The 15,237-nt window shown below is 47.1% G+C and overlaps 2 protein-coding genes across 2 annotated transcripts in view; both read left to right on the top strand.

The window, feature by feature from the left end:
* The first annotated feature begins 139 nt into the window (after positions 1-139).
* LOC108250637 (sal-like protein 3) lies at positions 140-8,857 on the top strand. Its single transcript, XM_017440616.3, has 4 exons — positions 140-776; positions 3,234-5,768; positions 6,624-6,910; positions 8,174-8,857. The coding sequence occupies exons 1-4, from the start codon at positions 704-706 to the stop codon at positions 8,552-8,554; spliced, it is 3,276 nt and encodes a 1,091-aa protein (XP_017296105.1). The 5' UTR covers positions 140-703; the 3' UTR covers positions 8,555-8,857.
* A 969-nt stretch (positions 8,858-9,826) lies between these two features.
* Positions 9,827-15,237, top strand: part of atp9b (ATPase phospholipid transporting 9B) — a 30,740-nt gene continuing 25,329 nt past the window's right edge. The window contains exons 1-5 of the mRNA XM_037975792.1: positions 9,827-9,951; positions 11,687-11,860; positions 13,957-14,107; positions 14,775-14,888; positions 14,968-15,076. Coding sequence (XP_037831720.1) covers positions 9,872-9,951; positions 11,687-11,860; positions 13,957-14,107; positions 14,775-14,888; positions 14,968-15,076 — 628 coding nt within the window. The 5' untranslated portion in view covers positions 9,827-9,871. The remainder of the gene's footprint in view (positions 9,952-11,686; positions 11,861-13,956; positions 14,108-14,774; positions 14,889-14,967; positions 15,077-15,237) is intronic.

Raw genomic sequence — 15,237 nt, 5'->3', positions numbered from 1 at the left:
GGGAAGGGGCTCGTGCCTCCTGTAGGTCCTCCTCCAGCCTATCGGAGCCGGTTTCAGATGAAACTCATGGACCGGAGGCGGGAACAACAAGGAGACAGGCTCGGACAAATCAGAGAGGCTCACTTCCCTCACACTTTAGTCTGAGACCGGACCGGACGAACCGGACCACTCCGACACCGGACCACTCTGACACCGGACCGGACCGGACGAACCAGACCCGGACCCGGACTCTGACACCGGATCCAAGCGGATTTGATTTTTACGCACAGAACTGACTTTTACGCACGTTTTGATTCCGACTAAATCTGATGTTTGGACTCGGTTCTGGGCTCGGTTCGGTGTCAGGAGACTCAGCGGAACCTTGTGTGTGTCTGTTCTGGTGCCTGGTGTGAGGTTCTAACGGAACATCTGACCCACTCAGCCTGGAGAGCTCAGAGAGGAGTTCATCCCGGACTCCAACCACCGGACCCCACGGAACTCCGAGACCCGGACTGAACCGAGCCGAACCGGGCCGAAGCCGAACCGGTGACTGATGTGATCCGTTTGGACCACAGCCAATCACCTGCTGCAGGGCAGCCGGAGTCATGACCTCCCCTCTGACATGCGCAATGCGCGCGCGGACAGCAGCAGTATTTCACCGAACCCGCTCCCCCTGATCGGTCCAGTCCCAGTCCGTAGATGATCCGGAACCAGACGGGTCAGCATGTCCCGCCGCAAGCAAGCCAAGCCTCAGCAGCTCCGCGCGGAGGAGGAGGGGGGTCAGAGGTCACTGACAGGTAGGTGTCCTGGGGTCAGAGGTCACGGAGCTGCAGGACGGGTTCTGTTCGTGGAAGTTCGGCTCCAAATTTTACAAAACATTTAAAAGCTTTAAATTCAAATCTATGATTTCTAATCTGTTCAGTTCTTTTATTTTATTTAATATTTTATTTAATAAAAATAAAGTTAGTTTTTTATTTACACAAATAAATAGTTGAATTTATTCAGTTTTTTATTACAAACAACAAGAAAGAAAAACTAATTTAAGATTTAATGTTTTTATTTTTATAAAAGAAAAAAAAAATCTTTTTTTGTTTGAGTTCTGGATCAGAAGAAAAACCTGCAGATTTGAAGGATTTTATTTCTAATTTGAGTTTTAATTTTAGGCTTTTTTCTGAAACAAAAACAACAAAAATAACAACAACAAACTAAATTAAATATTTGGCCCTAATTTTAAAAATTACATTTTTGTTTTTAAAGTGTTTTTAGTTTGTTTCTCATTAAAATCCTAAAAGACATTATTTAAATAATTATTTTATTTTTATAATTAAAGTTATTTAACTCAATATTTAAACATTTAATTAATAATTTTTCTGCTCAGGTATTTATTAAACCTTCTGATGAAAACAAAGCCTCTAATTTAAACTTTAAATTAAAAGTTTTTAAATTAAATTTGTCCTTATATTTTGTTTCAGATTAAAGATTATTTTTCAGGCTTTTATTAAAAATAAAATATTTCTGAATTCTTTTATTTCTTCTGGCCTGCAGACGTCCGGGGAGTCGGTTCTTCATCATTTAAATTTAAATTTTCAGCACCGTCCTCCCAGTTTTTAGTGTTTCTGTGTGGAGGGGCCCCGTGGCGGTTCAGTGGCCCCATGGCGGTTCAGGGGCCTCTCTCCGCTCCTCCAGCCGGGCGGGGGTCTCCGCCGCTCTGTTAGAGGCTCCGACTGACCCCCGCTGACGTAACCTTCACCCTGAGAGAACGAGGGGTCCGTGTCCGGATCAGAACTCAATTAGAAGGTGTGACCCCGGGGCCCCCGGGGGCCCTGGAGCCCAGAGGTCACAGAGGCAGACGTGAATCTGTCAGACTGAAACAAATTGTGTTCTGAGTAAATAAACCTGCAGCTGAAACAGGAAGTAGTTTCCACTCTGCCGTTTGCAGAATCGGACCACCGACTCCGTCGGAATCATCTCGGCTCCTCGTTGGTTCCGAGTCCTTCAGATAAATGATTTCACTTCAATTTAAATTTAAATTAAGATGCTTCAAATCCAAACTTGAAACAAACTAAACCTTCTGAAGGTTTTATATTTTTATCCTTTTTAATAATCCACAACCTGAGCAGATTTAACTGTGGACTTTCACAAACATTAAAAAGGATTCAGATATTCTGGTTCTTTTTCAGGTTTCTGAACTTTTCCTGCATTTAATCCCTGATAAAACAATAAAATCCTGTTTTTGTTGCAGCTGATAAATCAGAAGTTTTTTATTGCTGTTCTTAAAAAAACTGAAATAAAAAACAGACGATAATTTTAGTTTTAGGATAAAACTTAAAAACAGATGAAAACTTTTAATTTTACTCTTATTTAAATTATCTGAGCAGATTTTTATCAACATGTGAAAACTGGAAGATGAGCTGCAGGAAATTAATAGAAATAAAATCTTATTATTTGTTAGAATTCACAGCTGAGGACGGTTTAACATCACCGAGTAAAAAACAATAAAACCTTTAATTTTATTTATTTATTCAGGCAGGTCACCTTCAACAGAACATCAGTCTGGTTCTGGTTCTGGTTCTGGTTCTGGTTCTGGTTCTCGTAGCTCCGTCTCAGTCGTGGTTTCAAAGTTGTGGCTGGGTCCCCACTGAGGGTCGTGAAACACCAAGCAGGGGTCGGTACCGGTCCAAAGTTCATTTAATACCGGGTCGCACAGAAAAACTAAATCTTGTCTTTAAAAAATCTATACAGATATATTTTATAAACATTTGTCTGCAGGGAATTTATTTAAAAAATAACTTCTGTTTCTGCCTTTTTTTGTTCTTAACTGCAGCAAACCTGCAAACTAATTTAGAAATGAGTAAAAAATAAACTTTTAATGATGATTTTAAATGGATTATTTACACAATAATTTAACTGAAATCAGTAGTCATAAATGAATAAAATGGCTTCACAAGCCTTCGAGGCAATCATCTCCTCCTGATCTGCAGGAATCTGTTTCCAGATTCAAACATCTGGACCTCGGTCCCAGAGGAGACCAGACCCAACATTAACTCTTTGAAAAGGAGTATTTGTATTCAGAACAGTGTTTCTGAAGGTTCCACCTCGTTCTGCTCATCACGAGGAACATGCTGTGAAGATCAAAGGTCACTGAGTTTAAACTCAGCACCAGTTGTGGGACGATGTCTTCAGCAGAAACCGTCATCAGGAGGATAAATGGTCGGTGTCAGACCCTAACTCTGTTTGTTTTGTCTTCCTCCCAGGAGCGGTTGGAGGCTCTGACAGAGAATCGAACAGCAGCATCTGTGAGCGCTGCTGCGCTCACTTCCTCTCTGGGCCTGAACTCAGCGAGCATCACAAGGTCTGCAGGGAGGATCCCATGGTGCTCATTGTGAAGGAGTCTCAGATGGAGCCCTCTCCGGTCCCCAGCGTGGCGTCCAGCGACTCGTCGGCGGCAGAGTCTGCGGACGCCGGCTTTGAGCTGACGAATGACAATGACAGTTTGGAGTGGGACGAAGCGATGGAGCTGGAGTCTTCCCCTCAGGACAAATACACAGCGGCGTCCAGCCCTCAGCCTCCTGACTCGGCTGAATCCACTTCCTCTCAGGGCGTGCCGAGCACCAACGTCACGCTGGAGATCCTCCACAGCACCCGGGTGGCTGTGGCTCAGTTCTCCCAGGGAATAACCGGCGGCGGTCCGGGAGGAAAAGCAGCGTCGGCTGCCATCCCGGTGATCCTGGAGCACCTGCTGGCTCTGCAGCAGCAGCAGGTCCACCAGCTGCAGCTCATCGAGCAGATCTGCAGCCAGGTGGCCGTCATGAACAGACAGCCGACCCAGGCTGCGTTAAACCCAGCGTCCAGGTCTCTGTCTCTGCCATCAAACCCAGGAATCATCCCTCCTCCCATCCTGCCTCTGTCAGGAACCATGCCCTCCACCGTTAATGGACAGGCCTCCGTGTCTTTGTCCTCCCAAAGTGTCCCCTCGCAGACTTTCTGTGGACAGTTTACCTCAGAAAACTCCACCCCGTCTCTGTCCAGCAGCAGCAGCATGTCCACACTGCTGCCTGTGTTACCACCCAGCAGCAGCTCCTCCAGCCCCCCGTCCCTGCCGCCCAGCGCTCTCCTCAGCTCCTCCTCCAGCCTCACGTTTCTACCTCAGAGCCCCCCGAGCAGCAGCGTCATCTTCCCCAACCCGCTGGCCAGCATCGCGGCCACCACCAACGCCCTGGACCCGCTGGCGGCCCTGATGAAGCAGAGGAAAGGCAAACTCCCCAACGTGTCGCTGTTTGAAGCCAAGCCCAGCTCAGAGGAGCCCTTTTTCAAACACAAATGCCGGTTCTGTGCCAAAGTGTTTGGCAGCGACAGCGCCCTGCAGATCCACCTGCGCTCCCACACGGGGGAGCGGCCCTTCAAGTGCAACATCTGCGGCAACCGTTTCTCCACCAAGGGCAACTTAAAGGTGCACTTTCAGAGGCACAAGGACAAGTACCCTCATGTTCAAATGAACCCCTTCCCGGTGCCGGAATACCTGGACAACGTGCCGACGAGCTCTGGGATTCCCTACGGCATGTCCATCCCTCCAGAGAAACCTGTGTCCTCATGGCTGGACAGCAAGCCGGTGGTAGCGACTCTTACTGCAGATGTGTCTCTTCCTCTGTCCTCTGCTGGACCGGATGAGGCTGTAAGTGTAACAGCATCTGTTAGATCTCCGTATCAGGCAGCTCCTGGTGAATGTGTGTCTATGTCACCTAACCACAGAGGCAGTGAGGTCCGTTTCTCTCCCATTTCAGACTCCAACCCTGAGACAGAAGCCTCCAAAGTACTGAAAACAGAGGGGGTTCACCTGCCCCGAACACTGAGAGCCAACCCGGTCACTGAGACATCCAGCAGGGCCTCCACACCCGACCCCAGCTCCTCCGCGTCTCCCGTCTCCGGCTCTCCGTCCCTTGTGGATTCTATGCAAACGTCAGAAACCTCGAAGCTCCAGCAGCTGGTGGAGAACATCGACAAGAAGATCACTGACCCCAATCAGTGCGCCCTCTGCCACCGCGTCCTGAGCTGCCAGAGCGCACTGAAGATGCACTACCGCGTGCACACGGGGGAGAGGCCCTTCAGGTGCAAAGTGTGCGGCAGAGCCTTCACCACCAAAGGAAACCTGAAGACCCACGTCGGCGTCCACAGGGAGAGCCCCCCCGTTCCGACGCAGCACTCGTGTCCCATCTGTCAGAAGAAGTTCACCGACGCCGTGGTTCTCCAGCAGCACGTCCGCCTGCATGTGGTTGGACAGATTTCTGACAGGCTGCAGGCAGTGGACACCTTCATGGACGACGTCTCCATGGAGGAGGAGGAGGAACTAGAAAACATAGAAAAGGACGGAAATGCTCCTAAACCTTTTATCTCTGATTGCAGATCTCCGTCTAAACCTTTGCCATCGAGTGTAGCAGCTCTGGAGAACCAAATGAGGAGCATAAACCACTGTTTCACTGTAAAATCCCTCCCTAATGGACTGAAAGACAGCCTCCTGCTCGGAGCTGAGGGGGTTTTATCACAGAGCAGCAAAAACAGCCCACGTGTGTCCGACGACTCCTGTCCACCTTCATCCCCTCTTCAAAGCGTCTCGGACGCCTCAGCAGTGAACAACAAGCAGGAAACCCACAAGGTTCTGTCCGCCTCAGTGAAGAGAGAAGAACCCGAGTCTCCAACATCTGCAGCTGATCCGAGAGAAGAAGAGCCGAACAAACACCGCGTGAAGGAGGAGAGCGCCTACAGCCTGTCCTTCCACCTGAGCCGAGACAGAGGTAACAACAATAATTCCTAACAGTAAAAATATTCAACGTGCTTTACAAAAATAGACTAAACAAAACTGCAATCTGGAGGGATTTGAGGAGTGATGCTGCCTCCTTCCTGTTAAATACCTGAACTCACTGCAGATTTATTAAAGATCGTTGGTAGACCAGCAGGTTGGGAATGACAGAAATCTATCCTGAATAAAAAAAAACCTTTTCAGATCAACTCAGAGTCAGATTTACTGAGCTTGTTCCAAGGTTTCTGAGCTTGTTTCTACTCTGCAGGGATCCTAAAGATGCCACTTTTTCTGCTTCACCAGCTCAGAGTTTTATCTTCTGACACATCCAGGTTTTTATTTTACAGGGAACAGACTGATCTGGTTTCAGCTGGAGATAAAGATGCCTATAACTGCATGTTACTGATGAAAGCAGTAACATTTAAACATTTAAAGATGAAACAGGACAGGTCCAAGTATGGAACCCTGAGGGACTCCACAGTTAACAGGGAAACACTAATTAAAAATGATCTAAACTATTCTAATTCTTTGCCAGAGATGCCACAAAGGTTGTGTATCTGAAACACCATGACAGCGAGTTTTTACCGGCGTTAGGAGAGTAAAACAGCTGATGAAGGTTATCTTTATGGATGTGATCATTTAATTGATTATTTCCCTGATGAGGAAAGGACAGGGTTAGGGTTCGACGTTGGTCTGTGATTACTGAACTCTGAATGATCTGGATGACTTTTTTTAAAGTAGGAAAGAACCAGAACCAGTAAAAGTATCAGAGTACGGCTCGGGTCTCCGTTTGGTTAAAGGACTTCAGGACATTCAGTTGATCTTCGTTGTTTCTGCTCTTCGGTTCCAGTTTCCGGTCAGAACCTCTCCGGCTCCATCAAATCCGAGCTGAACGGTCACAGTCAGGTGGAGGCGCCGTTCAGCGCCGTTTATCCGTCCGCCGGCAGCCCCGGGGTGGCCTACCTCCTCGGCCCCACGCCGCCTCGGCGAGCGCCCAAACAGCACAACTGCAGCGCCTGCGGGAAGAACTTCTCCTCGGCCAGTGCCCTCCAGATCCACGAGCGCACGCACACCGGAGAGAAGCCCTTCATCTGCTCCGTCTGCGGCAGAGCGTTCACCACGAAAGGCAACCTGAAGGTACGCAGAGGCCACTTCCTGTCTGCGGCGGCGACGAGGAGCCCTGCCCTGAAACAAAATCACCAGAAGAAGAAGAAGAAGAACAGGTCCAAACATCGAGAGAAACCAAACTCCAACAGACGAGAAACAATCTTAGATTTCTGTCTCAGGAAAAAAGCTGACGATAAAACGAGATTCTTTTAAAAACAAATCAACCATCAAACATTTTACCATTTCAGATAAAAGATTAGATCAAAAATTATGTTTTCCAGTCCATCAGAGGGACACCTGGACAGGTCTCCTGTCCCTCACAGGGACACCTGGACAGGTCTCCTCTCCCTCACAGGGACACCTGGACAGGTCTCCTCTCCCTCACATGGACACCTGGACAGGTCTCCTCTCCCTCACAGGGACACCTGAACAGGTCCCATCACATGGACACCTGGACAGGTCTCCTGTCCATCACAGGGACACCTGGACAGGTCTGAGCCCATCAGAGGGACACCTGGACAGGTCTGAGTCCATCAGAGGGACACCTGGACAGGTCTCCAGTCTATCAGAGGGACACCTGGACAGGTCTGAGTCCATCACTGAGACACCTGGACAGGTCTCCTGTCCATCACAGGGACACCTGGACAGGTCTGAGTCCATCACTGAGACACCTGGACAGGTCTCCTCTCCCTCACATGGACACCTGGACAGGTCTCCTCTCCCTCACAGGGACACCTGAACAGGTCCCATCACATGGACACCTGGACAGGTCTCCTGTCCATCACAGGGACACCTGGACAGGTCTGAGCCCATCAGAGGGACACCTGGACAGGTCTGAGTCCATCAGAGGGACACCTGGACAGGTCTCCAGTCTATCAGAGGGACACCTGGACAGGTCTGAGTCCATCACTGAGACACCTGGACAGGTCTCCTGTCCATCACAGGGACACCTGGACAGGTCTGAGTCCATCACAGGGACACCTGGACAGGTCTGAGTCCATCACTGAGACACCTGGACAGGTCTGAGTCCATCACAGGGACACCTGGACAGGTCTCGTGTCCCTCACAGGGACACAGGGACAAACAATCATTCACCCTCTCACTCCCACTGAGGGACAGTTCAGATCCTCAGAGAACCTGACATGCATGTTTCAGGTCTGTGGGAGGAGCCAGAGAACCTGGACTGAACCCAGGTGTTCACGGGGAGATCATGTAAATCCTCACAGATGTTTAAATGAAGCATAAAGTCATTTTTAATAAAAGCGTTCACCATGCCTGCCGTGTATCTTTCAGGTTCACATGGGAACCCACATGTGGAACAACGCCCCGGCCAGGAGGGGCCGGCGTCTCTCCATGGAGAACCCGGTGGCCCTGCTGCACGGGGAGGCGCTGAAGTTTGGGGAGGCGTTTCAGAAGGACCTGGCAACCCGAGCGATGAGCGTGGACCCAGGTTTCTGGAGCCGCTACGCCGCGGCCATCACCAACAGCTTGGCCATGAAGAACAACGAGATCTCTGTGATCCAGAACCGGGGCCTGGCTCAGCTTCACCCGCTGACGGCGGTGAGCGCCGCCGGGGGTCCGCTAACCGGCCTCAACAAGACCACTATGGACCTGGGAACCAACCGACACTTTTCTATGCTGATCGACGACAGCAAAGAAATTGGAATCAATTAAAATAAACGTGTTGATGGAATTTATATGCAAATTATTGTACTTTTTATTTGCAAAGCATAATAAAAAGACTTTTCTACAAAAAAAAAACATTTCTGGGATTTCCTCCAGATGTTCGGTTGTTCTGAAGAAGAAAACTCGTTGGAATCAGTAAAAATCTGCTTTTTCTGCAGACAGCTGGTGCAAAGAACACAATCTGCTCAAAACATTGACCTGAAAACTGACCTGCAAAGATTTATTGTCAAAGTTATAATGTCATTTTGGAATAAAAACCAGAACTGGCTATCTGTTCAGTTTCATTCCTCAGTGTTGTCTTAAAGTCATTTCACACAGAAACACGTCAGCAGGAACTCAGCTCCTTCAGTTTCAGCAGAACCACAAGTTTAACAAACCCTTCAAATAAAAACAACAACGAGGCCATTTATGTGCAGATGTTCAATAAATGTGGGAATCCTTTGCACTAAAGCATAAACATAATAATAATGATTACTAGAGAAATTGCATTTACTGTGAGAATACAGTTTGAATAATGAGTGCTGGAAGCTAAAAGTACCAAAGTGTTAATTAATTAAAACAATTAATTAAAAGCAGCAAAATGCAAGCAAAGCTAAAAGTAACTATATGCTAGCTCAAACTAGCAAAACATGAGCTAAAAGCTAAATATAGCAAAAAGCATTGCCATTAGAAATAACTAGTAGATCTAACAGTTAGCAGTAGTAGTTTTATAATCAGTATTAGCAGTAGCATTAACAGTAGTAGCAGTAGTATTAGTACTAACAGATGTATGCTGAAGCAGTTTTTAAAAAAAGAGTGATGTTTCTGAGAGGTTTAAATAGATCTCAGTATATTTTAATAAGGAAATATAATAAGGGACATTTTAGTGTTAGCACCTAAATTATTTATATTTGTTGTAACAACGTGAGATCTTTAAAAATTGATGAAATATTGTGAATTAGTTGTTTTTTAGTAATGGCCTCAATCAGCTTCCGTACATTTTCCTCACCGTGGCCCCTTCAATGACAGCCGGACACTTTATGTTCTTTTATATTTAATATTACACTTTTATCTTCATAATGTGAATTAATATATGTAACTATTTCTGTATTTTTAGATAAATGTGAAAATATAAAGTATTTATATAGTGTTTGTTGGCCTCAAATCGTTATTTTATCTTAGCAAACATTATCGGAACACTTCGAGGTCTGCAAGCCGTCGTATTAAAGCGGTAAAAAGTTCCGACATTTCTGCCTGGTAAGTGAACGCGGCACGATCCGTCTCGAGTGTTTTAATGTGACGTCATGACGTAATTGCCCAGCCAACATGTCTGACAGCATTCCTTTGAATCCAGTTCGGAAAAACATCAGGAGGGTTCCGTACTACAACTCAGCCCGGCTTTCACGGTACGTAGCGGGCTGACGGGGACTCTCGTCCGGCTTCAAAGCCGACGAACAGCCGCTGTTTGTTCGGCTGCTTCGCCGGGGTTCGGTTCTGTCTGTGTTCGGGTTTCGGTCAGTTAGCTCGGACTGACAGCTCCCAACACATCCCTTTACAGCCACACAGCTCAGAAACAACTCTTACTTCTTATTCATCATTTAAGTTAAACAGAAATGCTAGCTAGCGTCGCCCGTTAGCATGTTAGCTAGCGTGTAGTGTTGATTTCCGGCTGAGCTTTAAATTTCAGGTCACATGATCATTTCTGTTTAAACTGGTCACATGATGTGGAAATGACCGCTTCACCAGCTTGTTCGTTTCACAGACTGGACCAGGATGAGCTAATGAGTCCGTCAGGGTGAGGCCTGGAGAGGAATAGTGTCCTGATCAGGTACCTGTAGTTTAGAGACGTGTTAAAAATACAGACACACTCTTTACATTTTAAGGTTTTCTTTATCAGGACATTAAAAACAAGTATCTGGTGATTGGCAGATTCTAAAAATGGTTTCATTTAAACAACTTGTTTTTCATATTTAACAAAGTGAAGCCAGAATGCTATCCTTAGTTCACCTTTTAGAGCCTACAGGTGTGTTAGCACAACGCCAGGGCGGAAAGACATCAGCAGTGACCTCAGAGGAGCAGCTGCTGCCCATCAACCTGGGAAGGGTCAAAGGTCATCTGGAGTCCATCGTTCTACAGAGAGAAAGATTACTCTACAGGCCTCAGTTAGCAGGTCAAAGGTCATAACAGGACAATTAGAAACAGCCTGAACGAGTTTGTCTTGTTCAGAAGAGCTGCAGGAAAAATAACCTGTTCTCTCTAAAAACAACATGGCAGCACGACTCTGAAGGAACAACTGTTTATCCAGAATGCACTGCAGCTGTCAGCACGGTGGTGGAGGGCTGATGGTTTGGGCTCCTCTGCAGACCAGAGGACAGATGTTTACCCAGAATGCACTGCAGCTGTCAGCACGGTGGTGGAGGGCTGATGGTTTGGGCTGATTCTGGAGTCAGATGTGAGGCCATCTGTCCAACAAACAGAACGGACCAGAACCAGAACCTGAGACCAATGAGCTGAAGCAACGCTGGAAAGAAGAGTGGGCCACAACTCCTCCACAACCAGGAACCCACTGAGAGTTCTGCTGCTGGAGGAGGTTCTGCTGGGTCAGGAGCTGGAACCAGGTTCTGTTGGGTCAGGAGCTGGACCCGGTTTAGTCTTTGGTTCAGTTTTTATCGTGTCCTGATGTCTAAAACCTTAGAATTCAAACTGATGTTTTTAGTTTCTCTCAGCTGTAGAGTCCCTGGTCTTTGTCCTTTAACGGTGTTGTTGTTTTGTTTAATGAATGAATGGATGGATGGATGGATGGATGGATGGATGAATGAAGTCAGCACCTCATAGATCTGTATGCTGTCGTTCTTTCCCTGAACCTGGTAAAAATACACTACAGTTTGTCAGAAAATTAGAGTTTTATTTCACAGTTTAGTTGTAATGTTTTTATTCTCCGATAAGAATCTGGTCCAGACTGAAATAAAAACCAAAGACTCTGTTTGAAGCTGAATTCAGGTTTCATGTCGTCTCAAACATCAAGGCTGAGTTTTTATATTTGATGTTTTATTTTGGAACAGGATGTTGTCCTTCTGTCAGAGTAGTAGTGACCCCCTCCACCCCTGAGACCGCCGTCCTCACAGTTCCCTCTGCCTTCAGGTTCTCTTCAGAAGATGAGCCCTCTAACCTGGACGAGATGCCTCTCATGATGTCGGAGGAAGGCTTCGAGAACGACGAGAGCGACTACCAGACCCTGCCCCGGGCCCGGGTGGGTCAGAGACACCAAGGCCTCGGCTGGTTCCTGCTGGGGGGCTGGAAGGTCCTCTGTGGCAGGTACCTGTGCACGGCTGAAACGTTTATCAGAAACACAGACGCCACCGTTTGTTTTCAAACAAGAGTGGGATTTTTCCAGCTGTTTAAAGACGAGATGGTCCGGTCCTGAGCTTTTAGGATGGGATGGGGGGGGGGATGAAAGCTGGCTTCTATTCTAAACTCAAACTTTTATATGACAGCGTGTTTAAGGAAAGCCTGTAGAAGTGATGATAAACTGCACTTTAATTAGTTCTGTGTAAATAAACTTGTATTTGTCATGAAAGGCTGTGCCTGGCGAACAAATAAAACAGAAGAAGAAGAAGTTCCTGTTTACAAAACACCTGCAAAGAACTCAGCTGTGGTGTAAAACATAATAAAATAAAATGACTATTAATAAAAATAAAAGTGGAAACGGTAGAGCAGATAAATGCAGAACTCACCAGGAGGTGCTGAAAGTTTAAAGTTTGGATCCAGACCAAACGGACGAGTTAACTCATGAAATCCTCCAGGTTTGGTTCAGGTTCATCTAATGTTTGCAAACTCCAGGAAGCCGACCGGTCTGAGGGAGAGGAGAGGATGAAGGAGTTCAGTTTCTCCTGATAAATTTAGCTGAACTCTGAGGACAGGTTGAGTTCAGCTGCAGCACCTGAAGAGATGCCAGAGCTCAGATTTCTTCTGTTTCCTGCGAACAGTAATAATCTACTAACTGATCCTGAGGAGAAAACTGCAGCTCAGCTGGAGCTCGTTACAGAACATGATGCACATCAGAGAGTACTTTTAGAAGTATTTATACTCAGATAAAGAGTTATCTGTGTACCTGAGTGTGGTACTCCGGTCTGTACCTCCTCCTCAAGAGGAGCTCTTCTCTCCGAGTCCCTCAGAATAAAATATTAAAGACAGATGTCTGAGTTTCTAAATCACACATTTTATTTAGAATAATCTTCTTATTTATTAAAGGAGAAAGGAGCTGAGCAGGAAGATTAAAATATGAAGATCTAAGATCCCAGAAGGTCCAGGAATGTCCTCCCATCTCGTTAAAACCCTGGTGGACCATCGTGGGGTCACCTGAGGTCACCTGAGGTCACCTGGGGTCACCTGGGGTCACCCGCAGACAGTTCCAGGTCTTTGATAGAAGCGAGTCCTCTTCTCTGTCTTCTCTGTGTAAATGCAGCGCCTGCTGTCTGTAGGAGTGCTTTAACGATCAGTTTACCTTCCGAACGCTCCGGTGGCTCTGCACGAAGTGCAAAGAGAGGATAAGGGGGCGTTTGTGGTTGAGTTCCTCGATGCGCACCGCCAGTCCAAAAACAGGCGATCCAGCCGACACGTTTCGTCCTCTAAAGATGTTTCTTTCTGTCGGAGAGGCGTGTTTGTTCACGCCGGGACAATAAAGTTGAACATTTATGAACAAATGTTTGTGCAGCACTTCGTCGCCCTCGCAGAGAATATTCTGCCCCTCCTCCTCCCGCTAATGAACAAATGGGATTTTTCACAGCTGACCAGTTTGATGCTTTCCAGTAATTTTCTGTTTGAAGAGTGCAGGATTATAAAACACAAATAATTCCCAGAGACTAAGCCCTGACTGTTTAAATGGCATATTATTTAAATAAGGGCTCTTATGGAGCTGGACTCGCGGCGCACAGAGGCAGAAAACGCCGAGGCCAACGCAAACAGCACTTTTTAACCAAAGTTCATTTATTTAACTTTAGGTTTTGCCAACTTGCTTAAAAAGTGGAAAAGCCAAGTCGCTCAGCATGACGGCACACAGCGTCCCCCCCTCGCCCCCCCAGGTACCGGCTCAGGTTCACGCGGAGCTCTGTTTGCCGTTTATATCAGATATGGGAGATAAGCCCACATTGGAGGCAGGTTAAAACAAAGTCACAGACTTTTGAAAAAGGTTGAATCCTCTTCCAGTTTTAAGGACATCACTGACTTTAATGACATGTTTCCATCTTTTCTGTGAGTTAATAACCAACAAACAGATAAAGTTTGTGAAACATTAGAAGACTTGATACTGCGTTGGCTTCTAAAGTAAGGGAAGGATGGTTGATAATAATTAGAATGATTATCGTCCTTTTTTCCTCCGTAAATAAAGCAGAATTGGTGGTTTTCTCCTCCAGCTGCTGCGACTGCCTGGCCCGTTTGTGTCGCCGGAGGAAGGAGCTCAAGGCCAGGACGGTTTGGCTCGGCTGCCCCGAGAAATGCGAAGAAAAGTACCCGAAAAACGCCATCAAGAACCAGAAGTACAACATCTTCACCTTCGTGCCTGGAGTGAGTGACGGGGAAGGTTCTTATACCTCATCAGATTTTATCAGAGAACTTTTCCTCTGAGCAGATTTATTATTTCATCACCGGATCTCTGCTCTCTGTTCGTTCAGGGAAGACATCCCAGCAGCTGACTGTTAACTCCTCTGTCATTAAGTCAGAGGTTTACTCTGCAGGGGACATTAGAGATTCATCAGAGTTACTTATTAAAAAGCAAAATGGTTCCATGATTAAGAGCGCCGCCTTCGGCTCGGCCCATTAAATGTCAACTGTCTGTTAGAGGCGCAGATATTCCCTTCGACGGGGAAAGAAACGGCTCTATTATTCTCCCTCCACCTTGAATTATTAAATACACACAAATTGAGTTTAGCAGGATGCATTTCCCCCTAAAGGTCAGGAGGTCCATTAACTGTGGCGCAGCGCCCATTGATCCCATCCTCGCTGATAATCTTTAACTAGACACCAGACTCTCATTATTGCAAACATTACTCAAATTCTGACCTTAGATTAGGAGATTTCCACCATCTTCTCGTTGATTGATAGCCAATTAGCAGAGAGCGGAAGAAATCCAACCTGGACTAAAAAATCCGACTTTATTGCTGTGGTTTTCCAAAGCGAAGCAGAAACTTCAGAAACAGGTTTATCTTTGACGCTCTCTCCTGTTTGCTCTCAGGTTCTCTACCAACAGTTCAAGTTCTTCCTCAACCTCTACTTCCTGGTGGTGGCGTGCTCCCAGTTTGTGCCGTCGCTGAAGATCGGATACCTGTACACGTACTGGGCCCCGCTGGTAACCTCGGCTTCTCCCCGTCTTTATATCAGCTGTCAGACTGAAAGAACAACCTTCAGACGAGCGTTCTGTCCCTCAGGGTTTCGTGTTGGCCGTGACCATGGTGCGGGAAGCCGTGGACGAGGTGCGGCGCCATCGGCGAGACAAAGAGATGAACTCTCAGCTCTACAGCAAACTGACGGTCCGAGGTGAGACAGAGGGACGTCCTGTCGGCCCGGGCTGGGCCGGGTCTGAGCCGGGCTGACGGGGTCCGAGCTGGGTCCGAGCCGGGCTGACGGGGTCTGAGCGGGGTCTGAGCCGGGCTGACGGGGTCTGAGCGGGGTCCGAGCCGGGCTGACGGGGTCTGAGC

Source organism: Kryptolebias marmoratus, linkage group LG5 (genome assembly GCF_001649575.2).
Source record: "Kryptolebias marmoratus isolate JLee-2015 linkage group LG5, ASM164957v2, whole genome shotgun sequence".
NCBI classification, from domain to species: Eukaryota; Metazoa; Chordata; class Actinopteri; order Cyprinodontiformes; family Rivulidae; genus Kryptolebias; species Kryptolebias marmoratus.
Note: the sequence above shows the minus strand (reverse complement) of the source record. Positions and strands in the feature narration are given on the sequence as shown.